This window comes from Corythoichthys intestinalis, unplaced genomic scaffold (assembly GCF_030265065.1).
Source record: "Corythoichthys intestinalis isolate RoL2023-P3 unplaced genomic scaffold, ASM3026506v1 HiC_scaffold_23, whole genome shotgun sequence".
Lineage (NCBI taxonomy): Eukaryota > Metazoa > Chordata > Actinopteri > Syngnathiformes > Syngnathidae > Corythoichthys > Corythoichthys intestinalis.
This window is the reverse complement of record NW_026651592.1, coordinates 4,213,433-4,233,961: the sequence shown is the minus strand read 5'-3', so window position 1 is coordinate 4,233,961 and position 20,529 is coordinate 4,213,433. Positions and strand designations below refer to the sequence as shown.

Genomic DNA, 20,529 nt, shown 5'->3' with positions numbered 1-20,529 from the left:
AAGGATTCAGCTGTTTTGCGGATTAATACGTTTATTTTTCATATCACGCCAGCCAAACGGCTGCAGAAAAATCATTCTGTATGAGGGAGAGGCGTATGCGCCTTTTTGGAGTTTCAAAAGGTTCCCATTCAACGTGGATATTTACTGTGGGACCATTGGACTTACAAGGAAGTAAGTAAACATCTTGTTTTGTATTATGTCAAATACGAATACAGCGATTACAAAGTAAACACTACAAACTTCCTTTAAATGAAGGACTACTTACGTTTGATCACTGATAGGCATGTAAAAAGCTCTCCTAATGCTCATTAGCAGCAGCACGTTAGCTGCACAACAACTCCAGCCACCATCCTCCGGGGAACGAACTGTAAATTGCTCTCCGACGGGTGGTTTGCCGATCCGCGAAGACAATCGACAACCGGGTCGTCATGTCAAATAATCCAGGATATTTATGTGTGATTTTCCGCTTCGAAGACTTTGAAACATCACTCGGTTCGGGTTAGCATGTCGGCTAGCTATCACGCCTTCTGGTTTGTTTACATTCTCCGAAGCTGGGGAAGGAAATGACATATGTCCGATTTAGGTGTCATAAAATATCGTTCGGGAGGTGCGACAGTAAAGGTGAAGTCGACAGTTTTGACCATTATGGAGTAATTTTGCCATGTCGTCCTGAATGAATGCATTTTTATTATTTCATATTCCATTCAGCACAAGACTGTTATTTGTCATGACAATGCCATTTATTTAGCAGTTGGGGAAAATACTTGGATAAAAAGAATATCCTGTAAAAATATTGAAGTAAAGAGACAGAAACAATGACATTTTGACGCTCTCTTCGTCGCGTTTTCCTCATTGTGAATAGTTCCCCCTCGACGGGCTGACTGGTCCTTCTCAAGCCATTTATATAGCTTTTGGGGAAAATACTTGGATAAAAAGAATATCCTGTAAAAATATTGAAGTAAAGAGACAGAAACAATGACATTTTGCCGCTCTCTTCGTCGCGTTTTCCTCGTTGTGAATAGTTCCCCCACGACGGGCTGACTGGTCCTTCTCAAGCCATTTATATAGCCATTGGGGTAAAATACTTGGATAAAAAGAATATCCTGTAAAAATACTGGAGTAGAGAGACTGAAACAATGACATTTTGCGGCTTTCTTCGTCGCGTTTTCCTTGTTCTGAATAATTCCCCCTCAATAGTAAAACTGATGAGCCCAGTCTACCGCTGACGTCATCCACCTTTTGGGGACGCTAAAGCCCTATAATGGTCGGCGTGGCTAACCGGCAGATTAAAAGACTAATTTCTCGTCACCTGTGCTTTGCTAAATTGTTGTATATAGTCGAATCATCTCAAAATATGATTCTAATTCACATAATAATGCCATTTAAGACTTTTTTTTCTCGTGTCATATGCTCTTTAAAGCTTGACACAAATGGAAATTAAATTGAAACACATGGGAAAAACACATACAGTAGCTTTCAAGTGATGTGTGTTATCAAGCGTAATTACATTTTTAGGTAAGAAATATGTTGTTTTTTTTCTTATGAGAACTAGAAGTCTTTTGAGTGAAAGCAGTGAATTTTTTTTTCTAGTCACATCTTAGATGCAATTGTTGGCTGTTTTTCTAACAATGTACATTGAAAATAAAGACATTGATTGACTGAAAATGGTTCAATATTGGATTAAATGTCTTTTTTTCTGATGTATATGTTTAATTGCTCTTTACCTAAAAAAAAAAAAAAAAAATGTTTTATCCGATTACTCGATTTATCGATAGAATTTTCAGTGGATTACTCGATTACTAAAATATTCGATAGCTGCAGCCCTCCTTAACTGTGTACAAAACTTTGGATATAAAAAAATGATACTCTAAAATACTAATATATACGTATGGCGGAAAACACAGACAAGACTGAAAAAGCAGTTTCTGCTCTTGCACTCCTCTTTAAAATAAACTGCTGTATTTTAAGCCAGAAAAACTGTTGTGTTTGAAAGAACAATATGTCTATATGCTGCCATAACAGATTCATGGCAAATTAAGCCCCCGAACTATTTTTAATTTGTCCATTTTACCCTCAAAACCCCCGTTTACAGACATCACGCAACCGCTTTTGTTTCACCCCAGCCATAAACCTTAGGTAACTACCATATTGGCCCGAATATAAGACGGCCCTGATTATAAGACCCCCTCTTTTTCAAGACTCAAGTTTGAAAAAAGACTTTTTGAACACCAAATTAATTTTTATACAGAAAATAATTACAGTACATCCAAAAAAAAAAATATATATATATAACAATATATTTGAGAGAAAAACATGTTATTTTGCCTAATTCAAATCCTAATATCTGAACATTTAAATATGTAAACTAAAGTGCAATCACATTTGTAAATGAATGGCTTCTGGTTTTTGAAATGTAAATGAATCAATCTATTGTGATAAAAACAACAAAATTGCAATAACTGCATTAACCATGAAATTGAAGTCTAACTGTAACTATAGTCTTGAAACAAATCTGAATAAGGAAAAACATTGCAATAAATAATGCAAATTGGTTAAACTTGAGAGTAGCTGAGATTGCTTCAATGATATCTGGCGCCATCTAGCGTCGTGAATAGGGAGAGTAGCTGAGATCGGTCAGAACATCGCTTCAATGATATCTGGCGTCATCTAGCGTCGTGAATAGGTATAATGTCTAGACCGCGAATATAAGACGACCCCCTCTTTTTCAATCGTATTTCAATGCAAAAAACACCGTCTTATATTCGGGCCAATATGGTAATTATATTTGTTATTCAAAATGTCTGTCATTTTGAGCTTAGAATCATTAATTGATGTCTAATATTTTGTTTAAAAAAAGACAAAAAAAAAAACGACTTAAAAAAACGATTCACTCGCATATTTTAAACTTTGAAACAAATTATGTCACAATGAAAAAAATGGTGTCTGTAAAAAAGTCATGGATATCTACCTCATACCTATTGCTTAATTGCATTTTTTTGGTTACTATCGCATTTTCTCCGATATGTTAGATGATAAATAATCGATCCAAACAAAGAAAAATTGAAAAACAACATTTAAAAGGCTAAATATATGAAAAACAACATCTCGACCATTCCTTGATGTCTGCAATTTCTGCATCGTGACCCTTGTTATATTCCCATATTTCACCCATAAAATCCCCCAAAAATCCAGCTGTGACCATTCACAGCTGTGTCTTGACACTTGGTGATACATGCTGCATGGAATTTTTGGACCGAAACAAGGTAAGTCCGCGATAATATCTCGTTAAAGTCATGGTGTCTTTAATTCTGCTCACGCGTGTTCTCGCCTCTTGTTAGGTTTTTGCTGTTTAAAAAAAAAATATTTTTTTTAAATGCTCTTTTGTTCAAATTATTTTCTTCCCCCAGAAACTTTATCTTTTAAGCTTTCCATTGATGTATCACACATGCATATCGGACAATTTTGAAATTTGGCCAAATTGGGAGCCTCAGAACGGAACTTCAAGTCACCTGAGTGTTTTCCGCCGTATATATGTTCTAAAATAGCTATTGGTTAAATATTTTATACAGTGTAAAACAAAGTTTTTTTCTCTTGAAAAGTACAGTTGAAACAAAAAAGATTTATTTAAACTTGTTTTTTTTTTTTGTCTAAAGTAACGACTAATTTACGAATATTCCCCCCCAACACTAATTGAATCAATTTTTTCGATTAAAAAAAACGATTTTATCTTCCTGATGTTTAACCTTTACAAATGAATTCACTTGTGAAATATTTTCATATAAAATACGACTTTATTCACATAATATTAAATTAAAACAAAAAAATTCATCCAGGTAACATTTCAAATTAACTAATGCAATATTTGCACAAAAACTAGGGCTGTCAAACGATTACAATTTTTAATCGAGTTAATTACAGCTTAAAAATTAGTTAATCGTAATTAATCGCAATTAATCGCAATTCAAACCATCTATAAAATATGCCATATTTTTCTGTAAATTATATATATATTCTGTAAAATAAATTGTTGGAATGGAAAGATAAGACACAAGATGGATATATACATTCAACATACGGTACAAAAGGATTGTAGTGGGCATTTCACTCTACTGTCATTTAAATCTGTCTATGCTGTCCTCACTCCGAAGCGTCTACTTTTTCCAAAGCTAGACAGCTAGTGAACGACGCCTTAATAATTAGACTTCTTCCTTTTTCATCTGATTTATTAATAAAATGGCCTCAAACCATTGTCCTCTTTAGACCGTCGTAAAACTACAAAAAAAAAGGTACACAAGCATTGCATTAGCAACAACGTTAGCTTAGCACGCTATACAGGTTCAATAAACATAAACAAAAAGCGTCTCATACAAAAAATATAACATTTCGCTTTCTAACATATTATGTACATTCTTTACAACAACCATACTTACGGACAAATCTTGTCCAAGGATCATATAAGCACAACATTATCAGCCCGAGACGTCGTGCAGCCATAATGAACTGGAAAGAAAACAATAAACCATGTCGCAAAGCGACCACAAGAGTTCGCTGTTGGACAGCACAAAATGTCTTGCTGTAAAACTTACCAAAAGGCAAAATACTTTCTGAGCGGGACATGTGCGTTAATTGCGTCAAATATTTTAACGTGATTAATTTAAAAAAATTAATTACCGCGCGTTAACGCGATAATTTTGACAGCCCTAACAAAAACATATGAAAACATTTTAGTCAACTGAAATTTTTTTTTTTTAATTACCGTAAAAAAAAAACAAAAACAAAAAAAAAAAACTATTGTGTGTTAACAAAATTAAAACAAACTGAAATTAACTGCACTTCATCTTAGGTTCAAACTTAATCTCCATAATCTAATTGACTAAATACATATTTGTTTGTTTTCTTCAGTTGTATTTTATTTTTCTATTTCAACCTTCACCTGATAAATTACCTAAATTATGAAAAACTAAAACCAATACAAAAACATCTAAAAACTAAAGTATAACTAATCATTTAAAGAAAAATTAAAATGAATAAAAACAAGCAAACACCTCTAAAAACTGAGAGAGCGAAATAACAAAATCGAAATTGACAGTTGTTTTCCCCCGTGCTGATTCGACCATGTGACATGTCGAAATTTGGAGCGTTTGCTTACTTACCGAGGCATTTGAAAGGCACCACGGTGTGGGCGTGCCCCTTGCACACCTTCTTCTCCTTCTTGCACCAATTGTCGATGCGCAGTGGCTGGTTTGCCTCCACCACGTTGGTGATCTGGAGCTCAGGGTACATCTGTCAAAAACAAACCAGAGTAGAGCTAAAACGATTAATCGAATAATTCGAGTAACTCGATTTTAAAAATTGATCGGGCAATTTTCTCTGCCTCGTGGAATCTTTTAATTTTGCCTGCTCTAAGCATGACGTTTTGCCCGGACTACTTTTAATGCGGTGTACTGATGTCACGTGCGTACAGGAAGAAGACAAAGGCGATGGATATATTTGATTTCAACTAGACCTGAACGATACTGCAAAAAACGATTTTTGGGGGGCTTGCGATATACTGCGATATTATATTGCGATATTAAACAGCAAAACCCTATGTGGAGGTGAGAGCATGCGAGAACAGAATTACAGACGCCATGACTTTAACATGATATTATCGCGTACATACTTTGTTTCGATCCAAAAACTCCATGTAGCATGTATCACTGTGTCAAGACACAGTTGTGAATGGCTGGATTTTGGGGGGATTTTATGGGTGAAATATGGTAATATAACAAGGGTCACGATGCAGAAATTGTAGACATCAAGGACTGGTCGAGATTTTCTTTTTCATATATTTACCCTTTTAAACGTTTTTTTTTTCCCCCAACTTTTTTTTGTTTGGATCAATTATTTATCATCTAACATATCGGAGAAAATGCGACAGTAACAAAAAAAATAAATACAATTAAGCGATAGTTATGAGGTAGATATCCGTGACTTTTTTACAGACGCCATTTTTTCATTGTGACATAATTTGTTTAAGTTTAAAATATGTGAGTGAATAATTTTTTTAAAGTCATTTTTTAAAAAATGAAATATGAGACATCAATGATTGATTCTTAGCTGAAAACGACAGACATTTTGAATTATATATATAATTAATTGCCTTCTTTTTATGGCTGGGTTGAAACAAAAGCGGTTGCGCGACGGCTGTAAACGGGGGTTTTCAGGGTAAAACGGACAAATTGAAAATAGTTTAGGGGCTTAGTGTGCCATGAAACTGCTATGGCAGCATATAGATATATTGTTCTATCAAACACAACAGTTGTTTTAGCTGATAATACAGCAGTTTCTTTTAAAGAAGAGTGCAAGAGCAGAAACTGCTTTTTCAGTCTTGTGTGTGTTTTCCACCATATATATCTATATATCTATATATCTATATCTATATATATATATATATATATATTAGGGCTGTCAAAATTATCGCGTTAACGGGCATTAATTAATTTTTTAAATTAATCCCGTTAAAAATTTTGACGCAATTAACGCACTTGGCCCAGCTCAGACAGATTGAAATGACAGAGGAGTGAAAGGCCCACTTGTTAATTGTGTTTTGCGGAGTTTTGCTGCCCTCTGCTGGCGCTTGGGTGCGACAGATTTTATAGTGTAAGTAATTATTGCCATCAACAATGGCGGGCTACAAGTTTATTTTTTGATTGAAAATTTTACAAATTTTATTAAAACGAAAACATTAAGAGGGGTTTTAATATAAAATTACTATAACTTGTAACTATAACATTTATCGTTTAAGAACTACAAGTCTTTCTATCCGTGGATCACTTTAACAGAAAGAATGTTAATGCCATTTGTGGATTTATTGTTACAATAAACAAATACATTACTTATGTACAGTATGTTATATGTATATATCCGTCGTGTGTCTTATCTTTCCATTCCAACAATAATTTACAGAAAAATATTGCATATTTTAGAGATGGTTTGAATTGCGATTAATTGCGATTAATTATGATTAATTAATTTTTAAGCTGTAATTAACTCGATTAAAATTTTTAATCGTTTGACAGCCCTAAGATATATATGACCTCTGACTCATTTACAGACTGCTTTTGATTCTTTACAAATATCTCTTCATAACCACAGATTAGTTTTAAATGCTGAAAAAACTAAATACATGGTTTTTTCCACTTCCACCATTACTGACAATAACTTATCCGGAATCAAATCCCTAACTGGTACCCAAATGATTTTCACTGACTCATACAAATACTTAGGAATTTGGATTGACAGTAATTTATCATTCAAAACCCATATTCGTCGTCTAATCCGTAAACTTAAATTCAAATTTAGCTTCCTGTATAGAATCAAAGGCTGTCTGTCAACTTCTAACCCTAAAACCATTGTGTTATCTTCTTTTGTTTCTGTCCTTGATTATGGGGACATCCTGTATTGTCATGCATTTCCATCAACTCTTCATCAGTTAAACCCGGTCTATCACAGTGCACTACGTTTCATCACCAATGACAATTTCTGCATTTCATTGTACCCTTAATCAAAACGTTGGATGGTCTTCACTACAGTCAAGAAGAAATATCCACCTCATGTTATTCATCTATAAGGCTTTACTGTGCAAAGCAACAGTCAATCATTCATCTTGGTGATTTTAAATCTCTTTTGTCTGATGTTTTTACTGATCAATGTAACTGTTTCCGTTAGTGCTCAGGCCTCTCTTGTAAAAGTGATGCTAACCTCAATGACTACATGAAATTAAAGTTGCACCGATACCGATATCAGTATCGGCAGGGGGCGCCGATCCGGCCCGAATTGGTGGTATCGGTATCGACGAGTACCAACATTTAGGGCGCCGATATCATATACTAGCATCACTTGAACGCAACTGTACTGTCCTCCCCGAGGGATCTAAATTCCCAAATCCCGACATCCGTATAATTTTGTCTCTAATTTACCAAAAGAAATAACACTTTTGTTTTAAGTAATAAATGTGTTCACACCAACGCAAACCTGCGATGATACGCTGCTCATACAGACATGGCATTCACAAGCGGTTAGCATGCGTTTACTAGCGCCTACTGTTAAAACAACGTTGGGATTAGAAAGGATAAGACCGTGGGATACTATGCAAACTCACAGTTTCATGATGAACAATGAGTGGCAAATTAAGCGTGCCTTACTTCAAACTCGTCCTGTTTATGAAAGTCGATTGTCATATGTTGGTGTTGTGCAGTAATGAGTAGAAGTGACTTCTGTGGCGTTAGTTAACTTTCTTTCTTTCTTTCTTTCTTATTTCCCAGAAAGCATTCACGCGCACTAGAGCTGGGAATCTTTGGGCACCTAAGGATTCGATTACGATTACGATTCAGAGGCTCCCATTCGATTATAAAACGATTATTGATGCACCCCACTCCTTTTATTTTTTTAATTATTTTATTTTATTTTATTTTTTTATTTTTTTTATTTGTTTTGTACATTAGTTCCAAAATTGTTCAAAAATCCTCTCAGGCTAAACCAAACTACTATTTCAGTATCAAGTTAACATATAGCAGTAAACAAATATACAAAAATAACAGTAAATAAAAAACTCCAGTCCCCATTCTATATCAGCAGCTTTAAACTACTTTCAATTAATTTAATGTTGTGAATCAACCGTTAAAGTTGTTAAAATTGCTCCTGTTATTCCATAATTTCTCTTTTGTCTACTTTCAACATGTGAAAGTTTTAAAACTATTTTAAAGATAGATTCAAGTCAATATTTTACCGATTTATGAGTATTTTAGATAAAAAGTTAATTAGGTTCGTTTGGAAGGTTCGCAGGGAAGTGTACTGCTTTAAGATGGCGGCCGTTACTAACGCCCGCATCTAGTTTTTTGTAGCTGTGCTGGTAACGATACCGAAGCTATAATGCATCTAGTCCTATATAAATGATATCTACCGTAACATAATGTGGCTTCTAGCAGCTTTTCGGCAGCAGTCAGGTACGTTGTTGTTGTTGTTGTTTTTTATCTCGTGGCATGAGTTGAGCTAGAGCCGTGAGTTGAGCATTGGCGTCACCCGAGGGGCCGGGTAATGAGAAGCATGATGTTTAGCTACTCTCGCTCCGTCCCTAATTGCGTACCGAAGACCGCGCAGCGCGCTGAGTGTGTCGTACTTCTGCTTTACTTGGCATATTTCAATAATCGGAATTTGGATGTTTGTGAATCGTTCTCGAATCTTCCACAGCCGAATCGCGAATAATCTAAGAATCGGAAATTTTGCACACCTCTAACGCGCACTCTAGATATCATCAAATAGCAACCTAGATGTCCTACGTTAGATCCCATACATTAGCTGCGTGAGCCCAGAGTGACGCGTAGTCCATATACTACAATGATGAATTAAAAACCGCCATGACTGAATGGAAATTAAGCTGGCCGAATCAATCCATACCAGTGACTATAGATAATGCTGCAAATACTGTTGAAGTATGATGGCATTGTTATTGTTGCTTGTTAGCAAATAAAAAAACATAAAAAAAAAAAAAAAGTTGTAATTTCTGTTTCAGAGTATTACATGTATTGAATTGTATCGAAAATCGTACCGAACCGTGACTTAACTGTATCGTTGCATCTCCAGAGTGGTATCGGAATGGTATCGGTATCGGCCAATACTGCACAGCCAGGTATTGGTATCGGTATTGGGCCCAAAAAATGGTATCGGTGCAACACTACATAAAATAAAAATAAATGTTTTTTCACTTTTTTTCCTCCAAAGTATGATTTTTAAAATATGTATATATATGGCGGAAAACAGACAAGACTGAAAAAGCAGTTTCTGCTCTTGCACTCCTCTTTAAAGACCAAATGTGAAGTAAGTTTGGCTAACCACGTTTTTGAATAAAATCAATGGCTAAACAATTATAAGCATATTTCCGTTATTTTTTTTTGACGAAACCCTTTCAGATTCTTTGTTTAACCCAAAGCAAAGCCCTTGACAACGAAAATGCTTTTCTTCGACAATCTTCGGAAATGACGTCACACCGAAAACTGCGAGGGAAGTCCGCCATACACACAGTATTGTTGCATTGCTTCTTGGTAAGATGCCACGGCGGTGTGTGGCGATATATTGTTCTCAATCTAAAGAAAAGTTGAATGAGTGGCTGAAGGATAGCAGGGCACGTAAATGGACATCTTTTGTTCGCACTTAGCGAATGAATTTCACGCCATCATCGAGTTGTGTTCTCTGCTACAAAGACTTCGAAGATGCCTGCTTCCTCAACCGCTCTGCTTATGATTAAGGATTTGCAAAAAAGTAAGTGTGATTTTCTGATAGATGACTGATGACTTTGTCAAAGCAGAGCTGCCAACTGTTGTGGAACAGTGCTTAATTTGTAAATCATAAGGTGTCGGAACGCAAATTACATATGACAGCGCAGGGATGACGGCACGTGAACAGGTCCCGGAACATACTGTATTCGCCCGAAAAGGGAAATAGAAAGGAGAGGAGTGAATGATGGCTTGCTTCACTTTATTGTGGCAACAGTTAAATAACAAATAACAAAGATAACAGCGGACTGCTGCAACATGCGACCGCCAACTTCGCTCTCACGCCGCACTCTTCTCCTCACTTCCCGCTACGTCACCACTCTGCTGTCCGATGGCCCCTTCACGGGCCCGCACACAGTTACGGACATTACATTATGCAGAAAATGGTGCTGAAAACAAAACGCAAATGCCCACTTGCCATGCTGTGGGACTTTCCTTTTTTCTTTCTTTTCTATGTGCTTTTCTGACTCGTTTTGAACCATCTTCCTTCTTTTTGAAAAAAGACAGTAAATGCAACAGTCTTTTTGGCTTGTTGAAATACCGTTTCATCCTGGCTGCATGCTCCCAAGATGACGCAAATTTCAAGTTTTTTTTTTAATGTCAGGAGTATGATTAGTTGGTCCAGCTTCTCAGTGCACCAACAAATCTCCGACTCTTTAATATGACATTAATTTTCATAAACTACATGCAATTCTTGGGATTTGTTGTATAAATGAATTTATGCGTATTATTATTTTATTTTATACTGTAATGTCCTAACTGTGTGTAATATTCTGATATAATGTTTTTCAAGGCACCCTAAAGTGCACACAACGTTACTCTTGTTTTGGTCACGTGACGTGGGAGTGTGATAGAGAGGCACAGGCTCTATCTATCGCTCCGCATAGCCTGCCGAGAGCCCCAAGCTGTGTTCGTAATGTTAACTCCATGTGTTAATAAAGAAACAAAGTTGTCAGCACGTCGTGTGTTCGATACCTTTGTCAACAAAAAGCTCATAACAAGACACTATGCACGATCCGATTAAGAGACGCTGATATTGGAGAGCTGTGAGTAGTAGGAGGCGAGGGGGAGATGAGCGAGAAGCAAAACTTTGCGGTTGAATGTGGCGGCAGTCTGCTATTATTTTGTTTTCTTATTGTTGCCACAATAAAGTGGAGAAAGCCATCAACGACTCATCTCCTTCTTTCCCCCCAACGTTTTTATATTATCATTTTATATGCACGAGAGCTGCCGGATCTGCCAAAATGAACATGAAGTCTGATTATTATTTTTTTTAAACAATGTCATCAGATAGACAAAAACATAAAATTATGTGCAAATGCCTGCATCTTCAAATCATGAAGATAATAACAGCCTATATCTTACCAATCTTGTAATCTCGATGGGTATTGTCTCCATTCCATGTCAGGTAGTTTAGGCACATTGTTTGCATCCTGATTGGCGTCTGGCTAATACATGTTAGGTCCAACATAAAATTCCAACCTCCTCTTCTTCCTCCAATTCTTCAAAAACTTGGATCTCCTCCCTTGCGCTCGATCTATCGCTTATATCGCTGTTTGAATCATTGTTTGAAGGGCTTTGTATGGCGGCCGTATGGAGCGCTGCCATCGCAGTTCTCGGTGTGACGTATCACTTCCGGGTTCGTCCCCTTTCAGGCTCGAACTTCGGAAATATACATATATACATGTAAATTATTTTATTTTTATTTTTTCATGCTTTATTTGTTGGGCAATGTTTAACTACTTTAATTGTGACCCTATTTGGCATGTTATGAAATTACTTCACATTTGGTCTTTAAAAGAAACTGCTGTATTTTAAACCAAAACAACTATTGTGTTTGATAGAAAAACATGTCTATGTGCTGCCATAGCAGATGCATGGCGCATGAAGCCCCCGAACTATTTTTAATTTGTCCGTTTTACCCTGGAAACCCCCGTTTACAGACGTCGCGCAACCGCTTTTGTTTCAACCCAGCCATAAAACGAAGGTAATTAATTATATTTATTATTCAAAATGTCTGTCATTTTTAGCTTACAAGCATTAAATGATGTCTAATATTTCATAAAAAAAAAAAAAAAAACGACATAAAAAAAATATTCACTCGCATATTTTAAACTTTTAAACAAATTCCGTCACAATGAAAAAAATGGTGTCTGTAAAAAAGTCACGGATATCTGGCGCCATCTAGCGTCGTGAATGGGTATAACGTCAAGACCGCGAATATAAGACGACCCCCTCTTTTTCTGTTATGTCTCAATGCAAAAAACACCGTCTTGTATTCGGGCCAATACGGTACTTTTCAGATTTGGTGACTCACCTCTTGGCAGTATTGCAACACGCCTTCTTTGCTACCCACGCAGCCCTTGGTTCCGGACGGGTCGGGTTCCCAGCGGCCCGTTTGGATGTTGACGTGCATGTTGAGCTTGCCGCAGAACATGGCCACTTGTGGCTCGGCCACGGCGAACCCGGTGCCCGCGTTGGCTGCTAGCGCCTACAACAGTCAAAAAAAAAAAAAAAATTGAGAAATCAACAATTCAGAATTTCAGATTTAAGTCAGAATTTCAGATTAAAGTCATAGTGTTTAACTGCTGTAATCGTGAATTATTTATTAGTAGTAACTTATTCACGAGCGGTGTTAAGAGAGTTTTGTTTGGTTTTGGTGTGTTGGGAGTGAGGCGCGCTCTGTCACGACTCACAAACCAGAACATTCCTTTCATGTTGCTCACATGGATCATTCACTCTATTGCTCCCTTAAATAAAGGCTGCCGCCTCAAGTTTATTTTTTCAAACACAGGGAATATGCGATTAGTGTTCAGTAAACCCTTGAAATTCTCCATAGATTTTTCTCTGTATGTGTCCGTAGACTCAAAGGCATCTTAATAAAATATTAGTAAGATTGTTTAAAATCAAATATTTGGTTCATTAATTATGATTAGTTATTAGGGCCGGCCCTAGGTGACAAGGTGCCCTAGACAAAATGTGGAGCTAGGAGCCCCCCAACGCTCCAAAAATATTTATGGCGGAAAACACAGATAGGGCTGAAAAAGCAGTTTCTGCTCTTGCACCCCTCTTTAAAATAAACTGCTGTATTTTAAGCCAAAAGAACTGTTGTGTTTGATAGAGTAAAATGTCTATATACTGCCATAGCAGTTTCATGGCGCATTAAGCCCCCGAACTATTTTTAATTTTTTTGTTTTACCCTGAAGACCCCCGTTTACAGACACGCGCAACCGCTTTTGTTTCAACCCAGCTATAAAAAGAAGTAATTATATTTATTATTTGAAATGTATATCATTTTTAGCTTGGAATCATTAATTGATGTCTAATATTTAGTTTAAAAAAATACTTTATTAAATGATTCACTCGCATATTTTAAACTTTTAAACAAATTATGTCGCAATGAAAAAAATAGCATCTGTAAATAGGTCACAGATATCTACTTCATAACTATCGCTTAATTGTATTTTTTTTGTTACTGTCGCATTTCCCCCGATATTTTAAATGTTAAATAATCGATCCAAACAAAGAAAAATTGAAGAAAAAAAAAAAACACGTTTAAAAGGGTAAATATTTGAAAAATAAAATCTCGACCACTTCTTAATTTCTGCAATTTTTACATTGCGACCCTTGTTATATTACCGTGTTTCACCCATAAAATGCCCACAAAGTCCGGTTGTGACCATTCACAACTGTGTCTTGACACTCGGTGATACATGCTACATGGAGTTTTTGGATCGAAAAAAGGTAAGTACGCGATAATATATAATTAAAATTGTGGCGTCTTTAATTCTGCTCTCGTGTGCTCTCACCTCCAGTTAGGGTTTTGCTGTTTAAAAAAAAAAAATTTTTTTTTTTTTGAAATGCCCTCCTGTTCAAAATTTTTATCCCCCCAGAAAATTGAGATTTTAAGCTTTCCAATGATGTATTACACATGCAATTTTGAAATTTGGCCAAATTGGGGTCTCAGAGTGGAACTTCAAGTCACCTGAGGGTGTAACGGTACACAAAAATCTTGGTTCGGTACGTACCTCGGTTTTGAGGTAACGGTTCGATTCATTTTCGGTACAGTAAGAAAACAAAATGCAAAATATAAATGTGCTAGTTGTTTATTACACACCTTTGTGCTTTCACCAATAGGAACATTAGCCTATACAAAGCTAGAATTCTGCTCAAAAAGTTGCGGGTATTTAAAGATAATCCAACAACAATTTGCCTTTCAGACCCCGTGTATTGGTCAGCTTTCTTTCTGAAAGAAAGAACAAAAAAGAACTCCTGTGCTAAAGAGAAAAGCAATCCCAATGAAAAAGATTTAACATGTATTTTACAAATGAATGCCTCAATGAATCATTTTTTTCTTAAGAACGGTTTTCAAAAGCTTTATTGGTGGATTTTCTCAAGTTAAAGCGCCACACAGAAATTAATACATTTAATTGTGTAAGCAGGATCTGTGTATAATTCTTTCACTGTTCTTGCGGCGGCCACGTTATTGCGCCGTTGACGTTTCTGGTTTATTTTGTCCTACCGTGTTGGTCCTCATTGTAGTAGAGAAAACTGAGTAAATGTAATCTACACAAAGAAACTGTAACCCAATCGACTCACAGCCTCGAAAAGTAAGGGTTACATTATATATATATATATATATATATATATATATATATATATATATATATATATATATATATATATATATATACATATATAAAACTACATTTAAAACAGTATTTTACAAAAAAAAACTTTTTGTATACTGTATATTTTATTCAATAAAATTTGTTCAATAATTATTATTATGATAGATACATTTTTAAATTAGAATATTGTACAAAAAAAATATGCCAATATTTTTGTTATTTCATAATAACGATAAAGCGCGTCTAAATTTAAACGTAGAAATATTTATTCTACTATAAACATGAAAAATCTGATCAATCTGATTAAAAAAAAAAAGCTCTTTCATTTTGTTTTGTGTCTGAGCCACCGTTTGTGCTGATGATGACATGTGCGGACCAGCCGAGCCGCCACAAAGCAAGTGCTGCGTAATCAGAGGCTGGCTGACTGGCTGGAGCTCGTGATGAGCTGCCGACACAGAATGCACATACACATCGACACACACAAACAAAAGTTCCCATTTGCTCTTGAGAGAACATAACAGACAGGTTTTCGGTAATTAATCGAGAATGCACTCACCCAAAAACATGCCTATAGGTTCTAGGGATGGGGCGATACACTTAATCTCACGATACGAGTCACCTCGATATGGCAGGGTAACGATACGATATACTATTTAATAAAAAGATCTATTTTTGTTTCAGTTGCACACTCAAATGCAATACAAACTGCAGCTGCAAAATGCAATTGTGATCGCCTGTCATCTCATATCATGTCGCAATAATATTATAATATAATATTCTCATAATATTACAGTGTTTCCCACAGGATTTTAGGAGACTGTGGTGGGAGGGTCTCTGACCAGTGTTTCCCATAGGATTTTTTGAAACTGTGGTGGTGGGCTGCATCGGAGTCGGACAGCCTCACCATGTTGTGCCACGGCGAATTTTTTTTTTTTCTTCATTATTTTTTTCCCCCAAGAAGAACCATAACAAAGATATATTTGAAATATTTCATTAGCTAGGCTAATGTTATAGCTCTCAGCTACGGTACATGTATGTAAAATGCGTAGCTGATTACAGCTACGTTACCCTATGTAATAATGCGACTTTTTTTCTCGTAGCAATAGTACGACTTACATCTCGTAGTGACTCAGGGTTGGCAACCCAAACTGTTGAAAGAGCCATATTTGACCCCCCCCCCCCAAAAAAAAACAAAACTGATACAGTATGTCTGGAGCAGCAAAAAATTCAAAGCCTTGTACAAGCCTTATAATTATCAATACTAGCTATATTAGCCTACTATAAAAATGACTAAGTTGGCTAGAAATACATAATTAGCCTTCATGATTAAATGTTTATTTTCCCCGCAGTGGATCCTATAGCGCACCACGTGACTACTCTGTTGTATGATGCCACCACACGTTTAACTTCATTACAATATTAATGAATTGAAAGAATGTTTGTGTCATGTTTGTCCTCCTAGAAATCCTATTAAAACAAAAAATATATTTCCCTCCCCCATCTTTTTCCATAAAAAAAAAAAAGAAAAAAAAAAAAGCAGCGCTAAAGAGCCGCATGCGGCCCGAGAGCCGCGGGTTTCAGACCGCCGTCGTAGTCCTCCTTTTTCCTTTTTATTTGACCCTCGTAAGTACTACATTACCACAACAATAACAGTCCTTCTGTCAACTGACCTATTTACAGGACTGGGGGAATTCTAATAGTCGTGTAAAGAGTTTTACTTGATTCGGTGAGAAGGTGAATAGTTTTTCCCCCGTTGTTCGTGAACTAAATTTCCACACAAGCGCACATCGAGGTACCATTAACTTAGCAAGGAGACGTATGAGAGTCATTTTTCGAGTGTCCCAGAGCTCGCGAAATTGGGGGGGGCGCATTCATCAAAGTTTCGTCAGCCGTAATTGTCTGAAGTTGGCGCGCCGGTGTTGTGCCGAAAAATAGCCACTCCACGCGAAATGTCCCCCCTGATGGGAGCGCCCACACGTCACTCGTACAAACAGCCTTTTCTTACCAATCGATGGACACGGAAACGACGTTCTTGTACCGTGAATATGTATCATTTTACTCTGCTTGAACTAATAAATATTTTACTGTGACCAACGCTCTGAAAATAGAGCAAGGCTTTATTTTGGGCCCCGCCTCTCCGCGCAAGTTCAATCAAAGTTTGCTTTACGTCCAAGACGGCCGTCCACCGCTCACTTTCGCCGAAAAGTCCGATCCAAACTATTGTAATGCCCCGGATATGGGGAAGAAGGAGAGAAGTCTGTATTTGCTTACCCACTTGATTGTGGTAACAATAATACAGAAAAACAATAACAAAATAACAGCGTGCTGCTAAGACATGCGACCGCTATCTCTCGCTATCTCGCTCGTTCTCCCATTCTTCCTACTCGTTCCCCTTGCGTCTCCTAAATAAATAAATAAAATACTACTCTAAAATGCTACTCTACTACCCGCGCGCGCTCTCGCGCGAGCCTCGTTACGCACTCTGTGGAAAGTATCTAGGAGTGGGAACCTCTTGTTACCGCACGATACGATAGGATTTGCGATACAAAGCTTACGATAATGATGATCTGACGATACGGCGATACAACGATTATGGATACATTGGTCAGGAAATCATTCTAGGATATTCTACAAACAACTAATAAACAGAAAAACAAGCTTCTGCTGTGAATTGGAATGAGTTTATCACTAGTAGACGTCCAATCCATTTGAACTGAACTTCAAATGGATTGAACGTCTATGGCCGTCAGTGGCAGTCAATGCCAGGCAATGAGGTAAATTTGGGCCATTTGAGGTCATTTACCTGTTAATTTTTAGTTACTTCCTGTTAATTTGGGGGTATTTTATGGGTCACTTCCTGTTTATTTTGTGTTAAAGAACAAGAAGTGACCTGGGAATCGCCCAAATGAATAGGCAGTGACTCAAATTCAACAGGAAATGACCTGTATATAAAACGCAAGTGACCTGTAAATGCCCCGAAAATCGGACAGAATGGCTGTGAATACTCTAGTGTCCAATGAACGGACGTTACTGTATTCTCACTGTGTTATTGTAAATTGTTTTTTTTTTTAAAAATTGGGGGTGCGCAATAATATCGCATGTCACAATAATTTATGAGATAAATTATTGCATACTAAAATTTGTTATAATCACCGTTTCAATATTTTGTCACACCCCTAGTGGAAACGTCCCTTGATTACACGATACACACTTCCAAGGCCCAGCGCACTTTGTTACATCACTACCCAAATCACAGTCCGAAAGTAATTTGAAACCTGAACAAAACATCAACTCTCTCTAGTGAAAGAAAATGGTCCTTTCTTTTTCTGATTGGTTGTCCCACCAATCACTCAATCAATCAGAAGGGACAATTCCCCGTTCTGATTCATAAGCTCAATCCCATCCACTTTCATCTCTTTGCAAAAGTGAAATTCTACTTCAACTTATTTCGGAAAAGGAAAATGTCAAGCTCTTGAGAGTGGCTACATCACCGTCATGCTTGTTCCACATCATCTCAAGTGGATTTGTTCCGTTCCGGGCAGCAAAATGAAGTTCATAGTAGGTAGGGAAGAAACTCAGAGAGGAATACTAAATAAGCGATCTTAAATTTTGTTTAAAGGCTCTTTTAAAATATAACAAAACAAACGACAAGCAATGTTTTTCATGCATAAAATATGCAATTAAAATCAAAATCAACTTTACAATTTCATTGAATTGGGTCCAAAAGGCTAATTTATCTACAACATAAAATGTCTGTTTAACACACAGGTGTCAATCCCGTTGCCCGGGGGGCAAATTGGGCCCACCACATTACTTTTTGCGGCCCTCAGAGTAAATTATGAGCATCAAATGAATGTTTTTGCAAGGACAAATTTTAAACATATTTTTGTAACCATATATAAATGATAGAATAGAACACCTTTATTGTCATTACACAAAGACAGAAATCACAGTATATTTAGTGTTTTTTCCCTTTATGAAATCTTAGATAATAGATAAAAAAAAAAGTAGGGCTGCCAAAATTATCGCGTTAACGGGCAGTAATTAATTTTTCTGATTAATCACGTTAAAATATTTGACGCAATTAACGCACATGCCCCACTCAAACAGATTAAAATGACAGCACAGTGCAATGCCAACTTGTTACTTGTGTTTTTTGGAGTTTTGTCGCCCTCTGCTGGCGCTTGGGTGCGACTGATTTTATGGGCTTCAGCACACATGAGCATTGTGTAATTATTAGTGTTGCACCGATACCATTTTTGGGCCCGATACCGTCACAGATACCTGGCTGTGCAGTATCGGCCGATACCGATACCATTCCGATACCACTCTGTTTGCAAAAAAATATACACACATATATACATATATATATATATATATATACATATATATATACATACACATATATATGTATATATACACACATATATATATATATATATATATACATATATATATATATATATATATATACTAGGGCTGTCAAACGATTAGAATTTTTAATCGAGTTAATTACAGCTTAAAAATGAATTAATCGTAATTAATCGCAATTAATCGCAATTCAAACCATCAATAAAATATGCCATATTTTTCTGTAAATTATATATATATTCTGTAAAATAAATTGTTGGAATGGAAAGATAAGACACAAGATGGATATATACATTCAACATATGGTACATAAAGACTGTAGTGGGCATTTCACTCTACTGTCATTTAAATCTGTCTATGCTGTCCTCACTCCGAAGCATCTACTTTTTCCAAAGCTAGACAGCTAGTGAACGACGCCTTAATAATTAGACTTCTTCCTTTTTCATCTGATTTATTAATAAAATGGCTTCAAACCATTGTCCTCTTTAGACCGTCGTAAAACTACAAAAAGTACACAAGCATTGCATTAGCAACAACGTTAGCTTGCACGCTATACAGGTTCACTAAACATAAACAAAAAGCGTCTCATACAAAAAATATACCATTTCGCTTACTAACATAATATGTACATTCTTTACAACAGGCATACTTACGGACAAATCTTGTCCAAGGATCATATAAGCACAACATTATCAGCCCGAGACGTCGTGCAGCCATAATGAACTGGCAAGAAAATAAACCATGTCGCAAAGCGACCACAAGAGTTCGCTGTTGGACAGCATAAAAAGCCTTGCTGTAAAACTCACCAAAAGGCAGAATACTTTCTGAGCGGGACATGTGCGTTAATTGCGTCAAATATTTTAACGTGATTAATTTAAAAAATTAATTACCGCGCGTTAACGCGATAATTTTGACAGCCCTAATATATACGTATACGTATAAGGGATGCAATGATACAGTTAAGTCACGGTTCGGTACGATTTTCGATACAATTCAATACATTTAATGCTCTGAAAAAAATACAACTTTTATTATTATTATTCTTTTTAATGCTTTTTTTTAATTTGCTGACAAGCAAAAATAACAGTGCCATCATATAAACAAGCATTTTAGTGCATAATATTTATGTGCTTACTTCTTACTGATCTGAAGAAATTTTGTATAAAAGTGCTGAGAACAATCTTTACTGTTTGTAAAGTGGGGCACACCGTTGA

The 20,529-nt window shown here is 36.3% G+C and overlaps 1 protein-coding gene across 4 annotated transcripts in view; it reads right to left on the bottom strand.

Moving 5' to 3' along the window:
• LOC130911225 (amyloid beta precursor like protein 2-like) overlaps positions 1–20,529 on the bottom strand; it is a 189,358-nt gene that overhangs the window by 93,885 nt on the left and 74,944 nt on the right. For all 4 annotated transcript variants that reach the window (XM_057829052.1, XM_057829054.1, XM_057829055.1 and 1 more), the window contains exons 2-3: positions 12,631–12,804; positions 5,154–5,283 (exon numbers count right to left, since the gene is read on the bottom strand). In XM_057829052.1, the coding sequence (XP_057685035.1) occupies positions 5,154–5,283; positions 12,631–12,804 (304 nt within the window). The remainder of the gene's footprint in view (positions 1–5,153; positions 5,284–12,630; positions 12,805–20,529) is intronic.